Source organism: Poecilia reticulata, linkage group LG22 (assembly GCF_000633615.1).
Source record: "Poecilia reticulata strain Guanapo linkage group LG22, Guppy_female_1.0+MT, whole genome shotgun sequence".
NCBI classification, from domain to species: domain Eukaryota; kingdom Metazoa; phylum Chordata; class Actinopteri; order Cyprinodontiformes; family Poeciliidae; genus Poecilia; species Poecilia reticulata.
Genome location: NC_024352.1, coordinates 2158978 through 2179167, shown reverse-complemented (window position 1 = coordinate 2179167; position 20190 = coordinate 2158978). Strand labels below are relative to the sequence as shown.

Here is a 20190-nt window from a genome sequence, read left to right as displayed (position 1 = left end):
CTATTTGTTATGAAACAAATCTAAGGGGTAATAAAATATGAATTCTGAAGATGACAGACAGACAGACAGACAGACAGACAGACAGACAGACAGACAGACAGACAGACAGACAGACAGACAGACAGACAGACAGACAGACAGACAGACAGACAGACAGACAGACAGACAGATAAATTCCTCAGTCTATTAGTCCTGTTAGAGCTCAAAATGCCCAGTCAACACATTTACTATCAAAGAATTTGATTCTTCCTCAATAATCAAAAAGGTTGGTGGTGTGTATCCTACCCTGTAGTATTTACTTCCTGTATCATTTTGATACAAGGTGATGCATTTACTGTCCAGTCGCCAGTAATGGCGTTTTCTCTGAAACAGAGAGAAAAAGAGACGTCAGCAGAGGAAAGCAAACATAACCAGCAATAACTGAGAAACGTCAGTATCAAAAGGCTGTTTTGGTAGAAAAATAATTTTGGATTTTACTCTATTGCCATTAAAAACCTTTTCTATGGAAAAAGGAGCAAAAATTATCTAAACATCATTTGAAACTTAAATAGGACTGCAATTATTGATTATGTTAGAAATCAAACATCCTATGGATTGTTTAGATGATTAATCTTTTAACTGGATAAAAAATAGCACATTCTGCAGATTTTTCATTGAACCAATTAAGTTAATTTTGTTTAGTATTAGAAACACATTTAAAAACTGCTTAAAGTCCATGAATAATTCAATTCAGTTTTTACATAAAATAATTTTATTGGATAAAATGTAGTAACAGCATTTCTTAAGYGAACGTCTGATCATCTGCTACAACATTTTTATTTTATTTTAAATGCAGTATATAAAAATCTTAAGAAAAGTTATGCCTTAATTGCAGCTAAATGTCAGCAAATCGCCTTTTCTGTGTCTGTATACTTCAATTAACGACCAGTCAGTTACAAAATTAGTTGATGATCATTGATTATTTCAATAACTGACTGATCACAATTAATTKAATTAACTGTTTCAGCCACAAACTCAAATTATGCTACTAAGTAAAAGATGCTTTTTGGTCAAAAAGTATTTAACCGAGTAATATATTCCACAATTTGTGAAAAGTATAGGTGTTAAACAATCAATTACAAGAGTATCCTTGCTGGTGTAGTGAACCATCCAGCCTTCCTTCATCACATTGCTGTTCTTCCTCTTGGTGTGTTTGACAGACTGAACAATTCGCATCAGTGGGATGTTGTTACTGGTGGACGGGCTGCAGGCAGACAGACAAAGCACAGCCTCAGCCTGGTTCTGTTCCAGCTTCTGTGGATGAATTGTTGGAGTGTTTACCTGATGGCACGGTTGGAGTCATCCAGGTCAGGGTCACGCAGGTCACTAAGGTCAGCAGATCCGGTGTCCAGCATTAAGCCCCCATCTGAAGTTAGTGCTTCATCCATGTCATCAAGGAGGCTACCACGTCGGTCACCACTGGGGTCGTCAAGGCAACCCTCCACCATCACAGCATCCGACTCTGCTCCTGGGCTCAGAAGATCTGTAACACAACAATTAAAGTCAAACAATAAAGAATTTAACTCAGACTAGAATGCAATTAAAAAAAAAAACTGGGAATGAAACCTATGAAATTAAATTGGTCAGAGCTAGCAATGCTCTGACAACAGTTAGATGGAAAATAGATTTAATGATGAGAAATCGGTGACATGCCTCAACTAATGTTAGTGAATTACCTAAATTAGCTGGAAAAAATGTTTAATTATACAATAGTTTTTTTTATTGGAAAATAATGTTACAAACATTTGTCACTGGTTAAGGCACATTTATGTGATTTGAGGCTATGTTGTGTAAAAACTAAATATACTTACTTTTGAAAATAGTTCCATTTTAAAGATAAACAAGCTCATATAAAATAAGTTTTTCACATTTGATTTTGTCATCCAATCATCTTTGTATATATATATTTTTTACTTTATTAGTTACATTAAGCTTGGCTGTATAGCGAAGGTCCAGAAATACCTGGCCAACCTGAATAGCTTGGCCTGTCAGGGTTGTTGTACAGATTGTTTTAGGAAGAGAATCCATTCACCTATATGTGTAAGTACAAAATGAGCTCTGATGGTTTTGTGTGTGGAAACTGGCCTTCATTTCTGGAAACTTCTCCAAGGCAGTTGTTTGGCACTTTCAGAGCACATCGTTTATGGCAGTTAAATTTACAATCTGAGAAAGACAAGAACGGAGAAGGTCAACCTTTCCAGTGAGTAAGCTAGCTACTTAACCAGGTAGTTATTCTTCACCAACCCCCACCGTAATAAGGTACTTTAGAACATTTAAGTACCAGTGCTGACTTAAAAGTAAAGATCGCTAATGTACATACCTTTGCACTGGAGACCCTGTCTGAAGAGGCCTTTCAGCAGCTTCTTGCAGTGTTGGCACACAGTTGGCCGGGTGTATGAGTGGATTAGGAATGTGTGGGGAACCTTGACCTTTGACAGTAGGATTTTGTCCAGCTCAATGGGGCGTCCGATGTATGACTGGGTGCTAGCTCGGCGCTCCCTGCCAGGGTAATAATCTAACTGGTTCTTCTGTCGCAAAGACAAACAACCATGAAGCTTGCTGGTGACATGTGACATTTTTTAAAACTATTATAATTCAGACACACTGAAGGAAACAAAACAGAATGATTCATATGTTCTATTATTAAAGCAAAGGAGGTTAGCATGACAAAAGTGATGTGTTATAGAGCGGTTAAAGGCTACATATTCAGCCTTTATTATAGAAACAATACTGGAGTCTATTTTATACTTTCAGGCTTTACTCAGTTTCATTGTAATTGCCTTAAGGAGTATTTCAACATCTAACTGTTATTTGTCTGTCCACATTATAATCTTGATATTACCCAAAATATGTTCATAGTTTAAAATCTCTTTTCTTTTGTTCTAAACAAATAGTAAGTTTAAGTTAAAACTAAAAAAACTCTAGATTGTATAATCCTGCTACTGCATTTGTACAATAAAAACATTTATGCTGAATATATTTATCACACAAATTCACACTCTAATTTTGAAATTCCTATGAATGAACTTGGAAGGACTTACCTCAACATTGGGACTTACAGGAGACTGTACCATAATGAACATACACAATAAGACAATGCAGTCAGTTATGTCTCTAAAAATAACATTACATTTTTTTTTTCATCTTTTACAATAAAACTGACCAGCAAAGCATCATCTGTGTAGTGGGGAGGTGATGGCTCAGCAGAGAGGGGGCGACCCACATTAACAATTCCTCCTGTTAGTGAAACCGTTGAATTGCGACGCCTTCTCACCCCACTGCAGTTGTTGGGAATTTTAAATGCACAGCGTTTGTGATAATTGAGACCACATCCTGGAAAACAAAAGTCCAACAAGAAGTTTTTTTTTTAGTTATTATACTCTGGGTTTTCCTTTCTTTCATCATGTTCTGCTTTTGAGCCTAAATTTCTTACCTTCACATTTGAGCCCCTGCCGTACCAGACCCCACAGCATCTCACCGCAGTGGTCGCAGAAAGTTGGAGCTCTGTACGAATGAACAAACAGACTGTGTGGACGGATTTGGAAGTCCTCCATAGTGGCTGAAGCTGCAGAAGATCAGATCATAACAGCTGTGAACTTGTAGAAAAATATTACTTGTAGAAATATTACTTTTAAAAGATCTCCTTATTTTAAAATAAAGCTAATTCAAACTGTTTTAGGTATTTATTTGATAAATGTGCCGAATAGTGCTATAATTCAAGGTAACTGATTTTATCAGATCCATCCATCCATCCATCCATCCATCCATCCATCCATCCATCCATCCATCCATCCATCCATCCATCCATCCATCCATCCATCCATCCATCCCCCTAAAAACAGCCCCTATCCCAAAAACAGTGCTTGTCCTCCTGGGGCCTGAGCTCTGGGCCCTATTAGAAGGACCCACACAATGCTACGTTGTGTGGGTCCTCACAACGTAGCATTTGTTGAAAAAGCAATTTAAAAAAAATATTTTTCACCTTGCCAGGTGACAAATTAAAACACACTCCCACACAAACTCAACTGTGATGTGCTGGTAGTGTATACAGACAGACATTGGGAAACAGCAGTAGTCTGACTGTCAGTGCTGCTGTGTATAAACAGCTGAGCACTTGAGCCCAGAGATGGTCTGAAGGACAGATGAGGACCTCGCTCAAAGAACTGACATTAGTTTCAGGATGTGAGCCCACAACAGTACACTCACTGGTGCAGACAAACATTTCTGGAATTGATTCAAACATGCCTAATAGCCACTTTGTGCCATTTCTCATTGTCAGCTGGTACTGAAACAACCCTACTGCAGGTCTGCCTGTGATTTTAAAATGTGAGGAAAAGCATCTCAGCCTAAAGATTCCAGTAAACATGTTACTTTTAATTAAGAAACATATTACAAGCAAGACATGGCTCTAAGTGGCTAACTTAGACACTAGACACTAAGTGTCTAAGTTAGGCTCTAAGAAACTGACAACTACATCTGCATGGCATCAGTGTGTGTAATATCACATATTGCTTTTGGAATATTTCACATATTATACAAACTATAGAAAGTCATCAGATCGGGTTTACATTTACCAGAATATTATTCAGGACATCTGGTCTGTTTGGTCACAGAGTAGATCTTCAGAATCAGAATTCCTAACTGATCAATTCTCATTGATCCCTGGATTGGTTTGTTCAACAAAAAGATATGCAAGACCTATCATACACTTTTGCAAACTCACAAAAATGTATTCCACAATATCCAGAAAGTCTGGCCTGTTTGGTGATGCACTAACACTCGTCCTCCTTTCTCACCTGACAGAATGGCCTCCACCAGGTCACCCTCCTGGATCTGCGAGGCAGAGCGCAGCAGCTGCAGCATGTTGTCTGATGTCTGGTCATGACGAAACAAGAGAATCTTTTCATACATCCCATAGAATCCACACTCTGGCAGCTGACAAAGAGAACAACATATGTTTTTAGTCAAGAAAGGTTTGTCAGCTTTTGGGAAAGGTGTAACTGCTATATTCTTGCAGTTACAGAATGAATTCTGAATGCAGAATGCATGCTGCCCTGCTTTCTGAGGGCTGATTAATGAAGCTGCTGCCCTTTGAATGCCAGGATACTAACTCAAAAACAACAGAAAACACAAATGTAAGCAGATTTTATTTCTTTAACACTTGAAAGAAATGGTCAGGAGTTTAGAAAACGGAAAACAAAAAAACAATTAGTCACTGCATATCTCAGCAGCTGCACTTCCACTGACCATATAATTTCACAATGATATCTCGACAATAATTTTGCTAAATTTTAAATCATACATTTTGCAAAGACTTTTGCTTTTCATTAAAATGTTTTGGTGCTAGGATGAGATGGTTTATTTTGTAAAACTACAAAAAAAAACAAAAAAAAAAACATTTTGCACCAGATGTTGCCACTGGTGGATACCACGAAGAAGAAAATGACAGGAAGTAGTTGGTGTATCATGGCACAGCATAATTTTTAATGACTTACAAATAATGTTAAATTAAATAATCAATGTTAAAGTTAAAATTGAGCAAAAAAGACAGGATGGATTTTATTTAGTTGTTTTGCTCTTAGATAACCTAACATGCCACATTCTGTCACAGGTAGTTCTTGTTTCATTTACTCAACGAAAATACTTTCAAAATACAAAATATACCTAAATGCTAAAATATGAAAATCATATTTATATGTAAAATGACTCACTATAAACAGAGAAGAGCATATGACATGCARGAGCAGAGAAGGAGTGACGTGAGCAGAAAATGATGACAAAAAGAAAGAACATGAGGTTGAACAGCCTCATTGTTCAGACCTTCACCTGCCTCTCTATCCGGCTCCTCAATGATGCACTTCATAGATACAGTTTTTTATGTGTGCTGTCGCCATAGCAGCATTGCAGCTCTTGTTGTCATAGAGACAAAAAACAAGGCTGATTCCTCTCCATCTTTCCGATCTTTTTATTATATACAGCTTTAAGACTTTATGTGTTGGCYAGTCTGCACAGCAGTTAGACCAGCAGATCCCCAAATGCTCCATTTAAGTTATTTTAGTTCATAATGCAACCCAAAGCTGAAAGCTGTAAGGGTTACAAAGACTTAGCCATCAGTTAATGGGTGATTTTGGTTACAGTCATCCTCACAAGCTTTACTAAATAAAAACAAAAAAGTGATAATTGCACACTGCTTACTATTAGAGAAATGTATTATTTTTTAAACAAAAATTAGACAAAAATTACAACACAATACAGTTGTGTAAAATTGGATATCTTTAATGAGGCCTTTATAAATAACTTGAGAGTTTAAGCAAGCCAGTTCAGATTGTTTTCAGGTCTTTATGAGCAGAAAATTAAACGTCATCAGAGTTTTACATCTTAAAAATAAGCTTGTAATTTGTGTACATGATGGTATTCATCTGGCTTCAGGGAATAAAATAGCTGACTATAATCTTCACTACACTAAAACAGTCCTTGCTTTCAAATGATTTTACCTTTTGGGAGCATGGACACCAAGTAAAGATTAAAATTCAAGAGCAGAACTCTATGAAACATGAGTAACTGTAGTGTTTCTTCTATGTACTGACCACAATGCACACAAAGTAGAATAGAATTCACCACTTAGTTTCTTAAGACTTACTGAATGAAGTAAGTCTTAGCAGTAAATGAACAGTAGATTGAGCCTCTGCTCCTTCAGTTTCGATATAAATTCTTAAGCTCTTAGTCCAGTGGCTTTTGAGGACTGTAGCTCCTGAGGACTGGAGTTGGAGACCACTGTCTGACTGCCATTGCAAAACTGCCTTAAACTGTTTCTGTGCTTGGTGTAGCCAAAGTGCCTATGATGCATGTTCTACACATAGCAAGGATCACGTTAGAAGCACCTAGTCACCAGGTAGCAGTCCAAGTCTGAGTGAGCTGAGCTTCTGATGTTTAGCTATATTTGAAATACTGTGATGAAGGGCCAGAAAGAATTCATTTTTGATGCATTCAAATCAATGCATCATAATGTTAATAAACCTGTCATTGGGTGTTTTTAACACATATTGGGTTATGAAAGAACACATTACAGTTCTTTAGCTGTGAATAGTTTTATCAGAAGTGTTGACAATTCTGAACAAAAGAGGTTAAAAAAAAGAATGACTGGGTAGTAAGTTTGGTGTGTAACTATACACCAACATAACAAATGTGGATAAACTGTCTCTTTAAATTGCAAGTGATGGAATATTTCTACCTTAAATCTAAATTGAAATCAAAATTTCAATTGGAAAATCAAATAATTACTTTAGAATGAGCACACTTTAAATCATATTTTAAACTGAACGTTTTTCATATTTATAAAAGTCAAGTACAACCAGAATTACCCATAACATTTTAAGCTGAGAGGGGGATAAAAAAAGGTAAAAAGAAATAGGAATGAATAAATAAAAGTGAGGACTTGAAACAAGCAGGAAGAGATATGACTATGAGACGGACAAAAGACACACATCTGTTCATCATCTTCCAATTTGTTTGGAAAGCAAGACCAGAGTCTGTATGTGTGCGTCTCTAATAACGGCCCTCACAAGGACACTTCACAGTCCCAATCATCATCAGTTGCCAGGCAACAAAGGGAAAGCACAACGGACTGATACACAGTACACACAGTTCCATTTTTACAGTTATAGAGGAGTAGAGGTGTTAGTATACGTGCGTTCATAGCCTATGTGAGGTTATAACCTCACTGCTGCATGAATTAAAGTTAGTTAAGTTATGATGTATTTTCTGGATCTGACCCAAAAACTCTTCCTTGTTAGTTCAGATAGCATTCATGCAAATGAATCGAAAGGAGCAGAGCTTCTGGATAATGGAGCTCCTCTGCTCATCTCTCACTAGAAAGTGAGATGTAGTAGCTAGTGAGATGTCACTCGCTGCTACTCTGCAATATGTTTGAACCCTCTTAGTCAAAGTAGATAAGACTTAATTTATGTAACACCCTTCAAGATATAGATTGCAAAGTGCTGTASAGAAAGAAAAAAACAATTAAAAACAGTTTCTAGTTAAAAGCAATTTTAAAAAGCTGAGTTTTTCCCTCAAACTAAGGGGGAGATCTTTCAGCTGCACAACCAGCAGGTCTTGGTCACATGACCTTAAGATCCTGCTGGGGACAACTGAGGAGATGTACACCAGTGCCTGGCCAGCCCTGTAAGTGAGAACCAAGATCTTAAAGTGTAGTATGTAGTAGATGGAGAATCAATGGATCGGGGCAAGTATCTCTGTGAAGTTGGCACTGCACAGCATCTATCAGTCCAGAGGGGGCGCTGCACCAAGAACCACACATGAAAACATCTGAAGACACTGAGATTTTTGTTTGTACACGAAATAGAAACAAAAATCGAGTGGCACCAGAGTTTAACTGTTTTGGGGTTTTTCTTTTGTCTTCGGCAAAAAACCATGAGCCATTCCTAGACATGTGTTTGTTTTGGTTGTTTTTACCCCAGACACCCTGTGCTGGAGTCCACTTCATGCTTTTGAAGTGTCCTCTGGTCCACTTGGCATTCACATATGCATTTAAACCGCACCAGAGTTCACTTCAACTGAATCAAGACCTAGGTTTGTAGGCAGACCAGAGTTTGTTTTTTTGGCCCATATCAGTTTGATTGTGCATTCATATCGCCTCAAATGAACCAGACTTTATAGGCAAACAAAATCAAGTTCACAGGACGAAAAGTGGGATTTTTGAGCCTGTATTCTGACACGAACGCAGCTCGTGAGCGACAGATATCGACAGCAATCAACAGTTTGCTGTCTCACGACTCACGGGAGTCGAAATCTGTCGATTGCGGAATCCCAGTAGGTGGGGGTGGAGGTGCGGGCGGGTGGTCTTAACGACTCTACTTAGCATACGAATAGCCTAGCATATCCAAAGACGCTTCAGCAGACCCACGTGGATTCTCAGTCATTGGATGAAAAACAATGACATCACAGTTCATCATAGACATGTGATTGGTTGATGGGTGACCATGGGATAGCACTTATGTCTTTATAAATAAACCCCGCCCCAATCATTAATATGTTTAATGCTGTATTTTAAAAAATCTATATTAAAAATAAATGCTGTATTAAAATATATTCATTTGAATTGCTTATATGCAACATGTTCATATATGAGGAACATAAAAGTTTTTTTTTTTTTCTTTATTTCATTTTTTTTTTTACTGTTTGCACACAAAATAAGACATAAATGCTTGTCCATTTCTGGACCATCTGGCAGTGTTTTTTTTGTCCAAACACGATCCAACATTATGTTGCATTCAGGACAGGCCCAATGTCTCTCCTGTAGCGTGGACCTGACGTCTCTTCCTGTCTTGTAGTCCTGATGTCACTGAGCTCCTGGTTGGAGGAACTTGGGGTYCRTCCTGACACCAGCTCATAGCTGCCATCCTCCCAGAATGCCACCTCCTCTGCTGCCAGTACTCTCTGCCTTCCTCCATCAGCTGTTAACACAGAACAGACAATCATTATGAAATACAGGCATCTTTTAGTCATTATGAAACTACAGTGAAATTGTTTGGCAACTTCCAGCTTAGTATGAACACATAAGACATTAAAACTAAAAAACAAAACACATTATATTAATACATTCTTGCAGAAAATAAAAACTTTAATGAAAAAGAGAAAACACTTGGAAACAATTGGAAGAAAAAAAGAATTAAAAGCAGTTGGTAATAAATAGTAAAACATAATTCAACAAACTCTGAGGCAGATAATTTGCTTTGATGGATTTTAATAAATCACAGTATTTTAATCATTCAAGGAATTGTGACATCTCTAGATCTTACCTGCTTCTTTCTTGAGCTACATCTGATTGTGTCTGATTGACACAAATGTGACTCTCATTCTGTGGAGTCTGTGGAAATAAATGTAAAATTAAAAAAACATTGCAGCAAATATATCACTTTCTCAAAAATACRTAAGTAAATAAGTTAAAATTATTGTCAACCAATCGGGAATCAACGCAGTGACTGTACATAATACATACCGGCTACATGGCTCCGTCCTTGTATCCGTCCGCCATGTTGTCGATCTCTACTGCTTACCACACTCTGCCTTGATGTACTGCGTTATAACAAAATAAATAAAATAACCGGAAGAGCAGTTTTCCTTACAAATATGCGAGTGTTCACTATTCACYAAATGTGAAATCATAACTTACTGAATTTCTCTTTGTCCTGGTGGACTCCGTARGAGCTCCTCGGCACCGTGGTCTGAGGYCTGGCTGGTAAGGCTTGGCCATTTTTCAGATCTGAAAAAAATAAAAGATGCGAGTATTTTTAAGAGTTCAGAACATCACATGTAATAAAAAATACAATACGAAATCTCACCCTACACTTGTTTTGACATATGAAAACGASAGACCGCTTTCTGTAATAAACAAACAAAGCGTCTCGCTCCACTTGCTATTTATAAAAGCTTTCTTACCGTGAGTTCGGTCTTGTTGGACCGCCGCGGTGTCATCTGTTGTTTTCCGCCGGATCATTGCTTAATATCAAAACGATAYTGAAAAGGTAACTCCGTGAAATAGGACTTTTTCCACCATTTCACACAACGCACGGGTATTTTCGTTCATGTTGGGTGTAGGCAGTTAGCGAGATTAATGGCAGCCGCCATTAATCTGGAGTTTAATGGCGGCTGCTTGACCGACTATGAAAGCGCATTACTGCCACCAACTGGACTGGAGGGTTAAATGAAAGTTGACCGAAAAAAATACATTCTAAAAGTTATTTTTTCAAAAGTTACRTGACAGTATATTTTATTTTTATTATAATTAATTGCTAAAATGTTTTTAAATGTGTATATGTTTATTTACTAAATTCTACTTTGAGCTGTCTCCTTTTCAGTTTATACAGAATATAATGATTCATCATCCGTGAGTTAGATTTAGTGCTTAACTAACAAAACTTTTAAAAAAAGAATACAAATGTTTATACTCTATCAGAAGGTATCCCATAATTTCAACCATTTTGTTCTTCAATTTAAACTTGAGAGTTAAGCAACTGAATACTGAAAAATCTGTAGTTTCTTAAGTCCTGTATTGTGATGTGGAATGACCACTACAACTCCAATATAGCATGACTCTGGGTCCAATATAGCGTGACTCTGGGTCCAATATAGCATGACTCTGGGTCTTTAAAGCAATCAGTGAACATTAACATTAGTTTGAATATTATTCACAAAAATACTTTACGTACAATGAACCACTCTGGAACATGTTTTTTTATTATTATTTTTGATTAAGTTGTGCAATTCCTCCCATCACAAGATAAATCTTCAGATAGGAGGAATGTCAAAGTAAGATCACGTTTCACAAAAGTCTATTGTATGTAATCATGCTTATTCTTCTTTTATATCATCAATTCAACCAAAACTAAGTTTTTCAGTGCTCCTAATACACATGTATATATATTTTAATGGATAAGATAGATTATTGTTTTAATATTCTTTCTCCAAACATACTAATTCATGGCATACTTCTATAACTGAACAGTGCCTACAGACGTCTCAAAATGTGTTAAACTGTTTGGYCCATTGCACTGCAACACCAACATGTATTTACATCCCCATTTGAAGGAGTTCGTTGGACTACAGGGTTTTTTGAGCCAGTAGTCCAGTATTTGTGATTAAATACTGAGAATGTTTAATCACAAAGTCCAGATTAGGAGACAATTTCAGAAGAGTCAACAACAACTTAGTATGCCATGAACATCTGCCTGTGATACTATAATGACCAACATTTTACATGTGCAAATGATTGGAACTTTGTTATGATGACACAACTGATCAGTGTTTTCACGTTGGCAGAAACACTTCGGTCTGATTCCATCACACAATCTTGGATGAGCTTGACAAACATGCAATGTTGACAATATATCATCAGATTTACCCTGAAAATTGTACTTTGATATGCACACTTAAGTGTTAAGGTTACATCCCTAAGTTGAGCTAAGTGTGTTCAGTGCTGGATGGTGAATGTCACACTAAATTTGTTCCATTTGTGTGACTTTGTAACATTAGAACATTTTCAGCATTAATGCCTGTTTAATACTTAAATCTCATTATTTCTCAATTAATAACACTGAGGGGTTTTGTCCAGGTCCTGGGTCTAGTAAACAGGTGAACAGAAGGTAAAATGGGTTCTACAACAGGAATGAGAGTCAAAAGGCGGTGCTCAACAGTTGATTTGCATTTGCATGGCTCTCAGCAACTTCATTTAAATACGAAAACCTCTGCTAGGCACAAGGGGTGATAGGGGAACATGGACACACGGCGTTTTTGACCATTCTTGGCAGTGCTCTACCATTTTCAACTCTGACAAAAACCTCTTGCCGAAAGCCCTCAATCTCCATGCGCACGGCAGAACTAGGTGTCAATAGGTGTCGAAAATCCCATTTTTCATCCAGATACTAAGACATCAACAGTAACAAACTGTTTGCAAAAACTCTGAGGCTCCCAAACAAAACAATTTCATTTCCAGGACTGCTGCCCTTTCACAAAATCACAAATGAGATCACCGACTAAGGAAAGCAGGGGSAATCCTTATCCACGCTAGAAAGAAGCTCAACTTCACTTGAATTCAATGGTGTTAGCAGAAGCTCCAACTAATTCAAGTGACTAATTATTCACCAGCAATACCCACCACAGATTGTAAATGGGACATGTTATGTGCCTTCTCTGAGTTCACAAATCTCATATGGCAGGACAGCCAAACTCATTTGATTTCCTCACAAACTCAAAAAACCAATCTGATCCTCTGTTTTATAACCAAAACAAAATCCACATTTCTGTTCCTTAATCCAAAGCTGGACAACTGAATGGAGACTCCATTCTGACACAGTAGACTTTTTCTGGAGACTGAAGTGCTGTATATACCCTGGTCAGTTGAAGGGCACTCTCCAAACTCCTCTAGAAACCAAAACCCTGGTCTGCCACTCCACTGGTGTTGTCTCTGGCAGTTCAAAGTGCTTTACATGATAAAATCATAATACAATAATCAATGAAACCAGTAATTTACATTACATTTTGTCAAATGCAATCATCAAAATCATCAAGATTTTGATTTATTTGAGTCATCAAATAAATCACATATAGTGATCAATCTTCTATTACAAAATTAATGAAAGCAACTTCAAAGCTTTCAGAGTCTCTGAGCAGATGTCACTCATTCCTTGCAGTCTGGCACGGAGGAGCCTTTTAAACATATTGGCAAACTCATCCACATAGTTATTAGACTCAAAGGTGTTGGAACTTTGGGTTTATGTTCACGTTTTGATCATTTCTATGTTGTTTATCTGTTTAGATCTTACAATTTATTTATTTTATTTTATTAAATTATTGTTTCTGTTTATTATTTAAATTACTTTCAGGCCGTTTATAATCGTTTTCCTCCTTTCCTCTTTATCACTCCCACCTCTTCTGGTTTGCATTGTTCTCCTCTGGCTCTTATGTCATTCCACTCTAAAATATTACTGCTCGTCTCCCGGTTCTTCCAGCGGGAGTGGAAGAACTTAAAACTTCTTGTTCTCTACAAAAGTCGTATATGTCCTCTACAAAACTCATTATGACATACTCAAATTTTCGCTGAAGCAAAAGATCACAGATTTAAGTAGCTTAAGTAGCAAAAAGCAGTTTTGCACCACATGAAAATATTCTGAGTCTGGACTAAAGGTGCAGGTGCTTTGAGAACTTCCTTCAGGAGACTGACATTCTGCCACCAATGCTTGCTTGAATTCCTCCCAGACCTCTGGGTTTACTGGCCAACAGCTGCTATAGGAGCGCTCAAAGTAAGCCCTCTGTATTTTTAAAGCATGGACATACAAGCAGGATCGGTGAAATGTCTTGGAAATAATGACAGAGACAGATGGAGTTGGGGTTCAAACCGGCAACTCACTGGTTACAGGACAGGGTCCTAACTGCCACTGTCACCTCCTAATTAAAAAACATTAAGCTCTACACATTTGGAGTGTGTACTTTCTTATAATATAATTGGAAAGCTGTATAAAAGACCAGAAATTAGTGTTTCAATCCCTATTTAGAATCTGAAATATGATGGCTCAAAACATAACCTAATAATGAATGCCAATTAAAGCTCAGTATTAGTTCACTCTGTTTTCAGTTACAGCTAAAAATGACAAATCATGAAATGTGGGATTTTGAAAGAGCTGGACCTGACCAGTTATCAGGAAAATATATATTTTATGTAGAAGGATGTTAGCAACCATTCTTCTGATCACTACACTGGAACACTAACCATTCTCCTTCTAAATATTCAGAAACAACCAATCATGCACAGTGTCCTGAAACAATATTTGCCCACTTGCAGATTTGACCTGTTTTTAAGTTAAAATATTTCAGGTCCTCAAATACATACATCTTGTAAGACAAAAATAAGATGTGTACAGTGGACCTCCGGTGTGGCTGGGCCATCTTATCGATTAATCAAAATTGTTATTAAAAATAAAATTTTTGGAAAATGTGATTTTTTTTTCTTCGCCAATGAACTAAGTGTAAATAGGTAGATATTCTGAGAATAATTCTTGAGTTACATTCCATAGAAAAATAAGTGAATGGATGAGCGCACAAAAGTTGAACTGCAAACAGGCGGGCTTCATTGTGAATGAAAAAAGTAATTTTCAAATGATGATTTCAGGTATCCAAACCAATGTGGCCTTATGCAAAATTATAATGACCCTTTTGTTAAAGAATGAATTAAGAGTGAGCAATACAGGTGGGATTCTTTAGGCACTTTATGACTTGATTCATTTACGATTCAAAAGTAGACGTAGATTAGTAGATAAATCAAATGTTAAACATGAAATAGTTTCACCCTTCAGTCACACAGAACCACCACCAACCCTCCGTCTTCGTAACAAAAACCTTCTGTTCTATTTGCACCTGTGTGCTTCTTATTCACAGCTCCTGTATGGGATTCACAACATTGCCACACATCAGAAGACAAACGTGAGTCAAGATCCATGGCAATGGTTAAGAACTATCCCACATGCTTCCAGTGATTCTGACACTTTGTTTCCATCTTGTAGGATGAGGTCACTGTGTCCTAAGGGCTCAACAGTGTGAAAGTCCAGCTCATCATCTGCTGACGGTTGCAAACCAGATACTTAAAAAAAAAAAAAATCTGCTGTGAACTTTGTGTAATATGGTTTCTCTTATTCATCACAAACAAAGTGAAGGTTTCAGAGTGGCCTAATCAAAGTCGGGACTCAAATCCAACTGAAATTGTGGGGCAATACATTAAACATGATGTTCATGTTCAAAGCGCATCCTATGTGGCTAAAATAAACTGCAAAGAAGTGAGATAAATGACTCACTGCCAGTTTCTACAGATGATTGATGGTGGCGAGAAAAACCAGTTGATTTTTGTTTCGTTATGGGCTTTTTATTTATTTTGTTTAATTTACTTTAAGTCAGTTTGGATAACATATTTTCTCCTAAAAAATGAATACATTATTAGAAAACTTGTCTGTATTTTGTCAGGTCACTTACATGCAAATTATCACACTAACCCCATCTCACTGTCAGGCATTTGAACTTTGGTTTATGTAAGGAACTTGATATTTTACTAAAAAGAATGAATGATGTGTTTTCATTTTAGAAAATTGTATGAAATATTATCATTTTAATGACCATAAATGCTGGCATGTTTCTAACCCAGACTAAGTTTGGTTAGGCCAAAATAGATGTAATTTATTAAGTACTTATCAAGGAGAAAGCAGCTGATTAATTAGTCAGGCTATCTGCTTGAGTTCAGTCGTCAGTCAGCTGCTTGACAGATATGCAGCTCATAGCTTACCAACTGTGCAAAGGGTGTTACATTAATAAGAGTAACACACACAATGGCTGTGTTTTACACACCTGGAAATATCTGCAAACAACTGAATGTGACAGTTTTTTGAGTGGGAAATATGATATGTAGGAACCTTATATCAGCCAGCGTATCTCAATGCATTTCCTGCAGAACATGCACCTTTTCGCTGTTTTGTTTTCTTATGGTAAATTTGTGTCTGAGTTTCCAACTGTGCTCCAGAATGTCCCAGCTGTGCTGTGGTCAGTATCAGATCAAAGTGCTGCACGTCTGCTGACAGTTTTCTGGACACAGTTTTCTGGACACAGTTTTCTGGACACTTCTCCAGGACTGCAAAGTTTTAAAGAGATGATTCAATCTAACATATCAGTGTTAAGATATCCTTTGATGTCCTTTTCATCTGTTTTCATTTTAGTGTATTATTATATTAATTCGTTACCGTTTTGTTTTGTTGTACTTGTAAAGTGTCCTGAACAAACATAAACAAAACGCATTATTATCATCATCCTCTACTAACTAGATTTAAGTACATGTGATAAAGCTCAGTGAACAACTACAAAGTGCATCACGATGTGGTTATTATTGAAATGGATTATGAAAAACGTTTTTGTGTTACATTTATGCATTTTGTTTGCAATGTGACAGATTAAAATCTTCCGCTGAGCGTCTGRCAAACTGCTGGTTACCTTCTGGTTGATAATGGAGCAAGCCACTTCCCGGACCTGACTGAGGTTGAGCTCCGCGGCGTCTAGCAGCACCGGCTCCCGACTCATGCCTATCTGGATCTGGAAGGAGATCACACCGCCTCCCCCTTCCCCACCTCCTCCCTCGGTGTTGGGGCTGCTCGTCCCTCCCAAAAACGGCAGCGGGCTGGGCGCCCGGATCAACGGAGGAGCACTCATTGAAGCCTTCTCCTCTGTGGTTCCCAACTTTGCCAAGAAACAATTAGAAGTCACGGCGGTGACAGATAATCGCCCGGTGCTCAACAGGAAGAAAGAGAGGAAGGAGCCAMGGGAGCAACCAGAGAGGAGATTTAAAGCGTGGAAAATCGCGGGATGCTCTGACGCACGGAACACCCCGAAGCGTCAGAAAAGCGCAAAAAGAGTTTCAGACAAAACACCAATTCATCAACTACAGGAAATCTCTAAGCAGCCCAGGCTAAAAACGCACAGAGACAACACGAGGACACAGAGAACGGATGTGAACGGAGAAGGAGTAGTGACTACATGACTGGACCAGAGAGCTGCCTGGAAACCGGTGAGGCGGGTGACAGAGTCAGAGACGTCAATACTGGATGGAGACGAGGAGGAGGAGGAGGGAGATGAAGAGGAGGAAAGGAAACCTCCTGTGCTGATATGGACTGAGATATTCATTTTTAAGTACTATTGTTTTGGCTTAGAAATTTGAAGTTCCATTTACTGGAATTAGAAAATCTCGAAAACCAAGAACCAGAGCAAACAAGCAGCTAAAGTTATAAAGTTATAGCAATATGGAAACTTTGGAGACTAAATAAATAAATAAAATAAGCTCATGGTAGCTACTCATATATATATATATATAAGCAAGTATTCTGTGGAAGGTTCTAGAAAGGGTTTTATTAAATTGGTTGGAGTTTGTTCTCACCTTTGACAACCAGTTTACTTCTAATCCTAAACATTATTTGGTTTTAACACAAACCTAAAGATGTGCAAGATGTGAATTTTTTGCATTAAAGGAGATCTTGGGTGTGTGTAATATGTATGTATTTTATTGATGGTTCAACACATCTCATTCAAATGGTTGAAGTMTCTCATCAGTGCGGTCAAGTTCTCCAGAGTCCCACTAATGACCTGATTATTTCACTCAGGTGTGTTGAATCAGAGACATCTAAAAGCTGCTTGGATTTGAGGATCACTGCTCTAAAGCTTTTGATTGTGTGAATCATCAAAGCTTTTCTACAAGCAGTTCCCAAGTATCTAATCAGAATCCTTGTTTATTGCTAATGGCATCAGTAAATGCATGTGAAATCTGGTAATGCTACGTCTGATGCATTTAATGTTGGGATTGGAGTCAGGCCAGGGAAATATATCGGCCCATTTTCTTTTTAACGTATGAAATGTCAAATGTGACGACATAATCAGTCACCTGATGTATGCAGATGACTTCATAGTTCTGTGTCCATGTTTTTATTTTTATAATGGCACTCTATTTTTTTACAACGTTTAGCAATTACTACACAGTATATTTCATTTTATTTTATATCCGTTTTTACATATTTTATATTTCTATCATAAAATATGTAAAAACGTTTTTACATATTTTACATATCTGCACCAGCAGACCTTGCAGCTGCAGCAAAGTTGCAGCAGCCTGTGACTTTGCTGCTCTTGCACTGGAATTGGGACAATAAAGTAATTTCTATTTCTATAACTGTCTCCCAGTCTTCCCAGTTTTACTGGCTGTTTGCCACATTACCATATTGTGCAGAATTTGCACTTTTCTAAATGAAAAAAAACACACCTTTGTTCCTTAGTATTGATTAAATACTTTAAACTGATCATGTTACATGGTGACATTTTGCTGTTAGGAAGCACTTAGTTCTTCCTTAACTATTTTATAGTGTCTTTTAAATGTTTAAATTTTAAACAATACTTTATGCACTAAGGTTTTAGTGAAATGTTTTGTTGTATTGGAGTCAGTCAGTGTGTCCTCTGTTGCAGTTATCTTGTATCACCTCAAATGCAGCTCTATTACTGGAAGTGCGCAGGTAAGAGCAGGAGCTAGATTGGCTGGTAATGTGTAATAATTCCAAGTAGGTAAGAGAATTATAAAATTATTTATAAAGTTTTTATGTGTATTGATAACGTCCACCTGAAAAAATTTGAATATTGTGCAATAAGTGCAATATGTCTTGCCAGTCATCTCAGAAAGTTAGACAGTCATATATGACTGAATGATATTTTCTTCCATTTTTAAAAGTTTGTAACGTACCACAAACCTTTAAACATTTTCATTAGAATTGTGTGTAATTAACCAACACAAAGTAGAAGTGACAAGTGGACATGTAGTTTTAAACAGCTTTCATGATATGAAATCTAAAAGGTGTGGCCAGCTTGTATTTTGGAACACATCTTATAGTTTTTTGTTTTTTTTCCTTAACCAGGACTGCCCTGGATTCACTTCAAGCCACTTATCATAAACTAACCATCTTTTCCATCTCTTTAACAGAGAAGCATTCCCAAACCATGAYGCTCCCACCACCATGTGTCACCATGGTGACTGGTATTTTCAGGGCAACCTGTAATTATCTGCTAGACAGATAATTACAGGTACCAAGTTAACTTTGAGGTGTTTGGGGCACTTGCACATTTGGAGCAGTTTGTAGTCGTGGTACCTTGGCTCTTCTGGTCAGATGAAATCCCCCACAGCAGCTCTGTGCATCAGGCCAAAAGCCTGTCACGTTGCTCTTTACACAGTCTGAAGTAAACAAGGAGGTGGTCGTTGTTCAGTTGTAGTTATTTTACTAGATCATACATGATGATCTCCAACCATATGCTAACCCCGTCTAGCCACTGCTCATCATCATCAGTTCCTAACAGACTAACAGGTGCACACTCTCTCATACTGTTGAGCTTTAGCTTTTTAAAATTCTTGTATAAAGTTCTTTACAGTAACTCATACTTTTTGACCCACATCCCATTTCGAGGTGAACACACACAGAGAAGTAATGCTTGACATGAGCTTCTGGCTGGTCCTCTAAACTCATCTTTTCACTCCCGCCTCATGTTCTACGGAGCACCTGTTACATCTGCCTGCTCAGCTGCTCAGACAGAGACGGAGAGGTGCTGGTTGCTAGGAGACACACACGCGTATGTACACTAATACACACTTCAATCAGCCCTCCTACACTTCAGCCTTGCCTCTATTTACTTCCCTTTGTAATCAAGAACTATGACTGTGTTTTAGAATCTGGTGCATGTGTGTGTCTATATCTATGATGGCTAATTTGCGAGTGACTCTGGTTTGAATGTATTTGCTGTAACTAGAATAGACCTTCAAATTGCTGTTTGACTCGGTTCAGAGTCAAAGTTCCTGTTAGGTTTTAATTTGTGAGGAGTTGGATGTGAAAAGGGATGTACTTATTTATGATACATTCATCATATCAGGGTAAAATGAATGACAATAATATTAAAACAGAATTTGGCCAGTTTCAGACAAATGAGACAGAGCTCCAGCATCAGATCAACACCGTCTTACAAATGTTGTTATATTGTCATCCTAGTGAAGACGGTAAAAAAAAAAGTTAGAGTGCTGGA

At 37.6% G+C, this 20190-nt stretch overlaps 1 protein-coding gene across 2 annotated transcripts in view; it reads right to left on the bottom strand.

Annotated features, from left to right (window-relative positions):
• Positions 1-17130, bottom strand: part of prkd1 (protein kinase D1) — a 34182-nt gene extending 17052 nt beyond the window's left edge. Inside the window, exons 1-10 of one of the 2 annotated variants that reach the window (XM_008398674.2) lie at positions 16582-17130; positions 4836-4974; positions 3473-3604; positions 3203-3372; positions 3081-3104; positions 2360-2564; positions 2125-2202; positions 1321-1522; positions 1120-1243; positions 286-363 (exon numbers count right to left, since the gene is read on the bottom strand). In XM_008398674.2, the coding sequence (XP_008396896.1) occupies positions 286-363; positions 1120-1243; positions 1321-1522; positions 2125-2202; positions 2360-2564; positions 3081-3104; positions 3203-3372; positions 3473-3604; positions 4836-4974; positions 16582-16797 (1368 nt within the window). In that variant the 5' untranslated portion in view covers positions 16798-17130. Of the gene's footprint in view, positions 1-285; positions 364-1119; positions 1244-1320; positions 1523-2124; positions 2203-2359; positions 2568-3080; positions 3105-3202; positions 3373-3472; positions 3605-4835; positions 4975-16581 lie in introns of both variants that reach the window. The other variant, XM_008398673.2, reaches the window with a different exon arrangement.
• Between the last annotated feature and the right edge of the window lie 3060 nt (positions 17131-20190).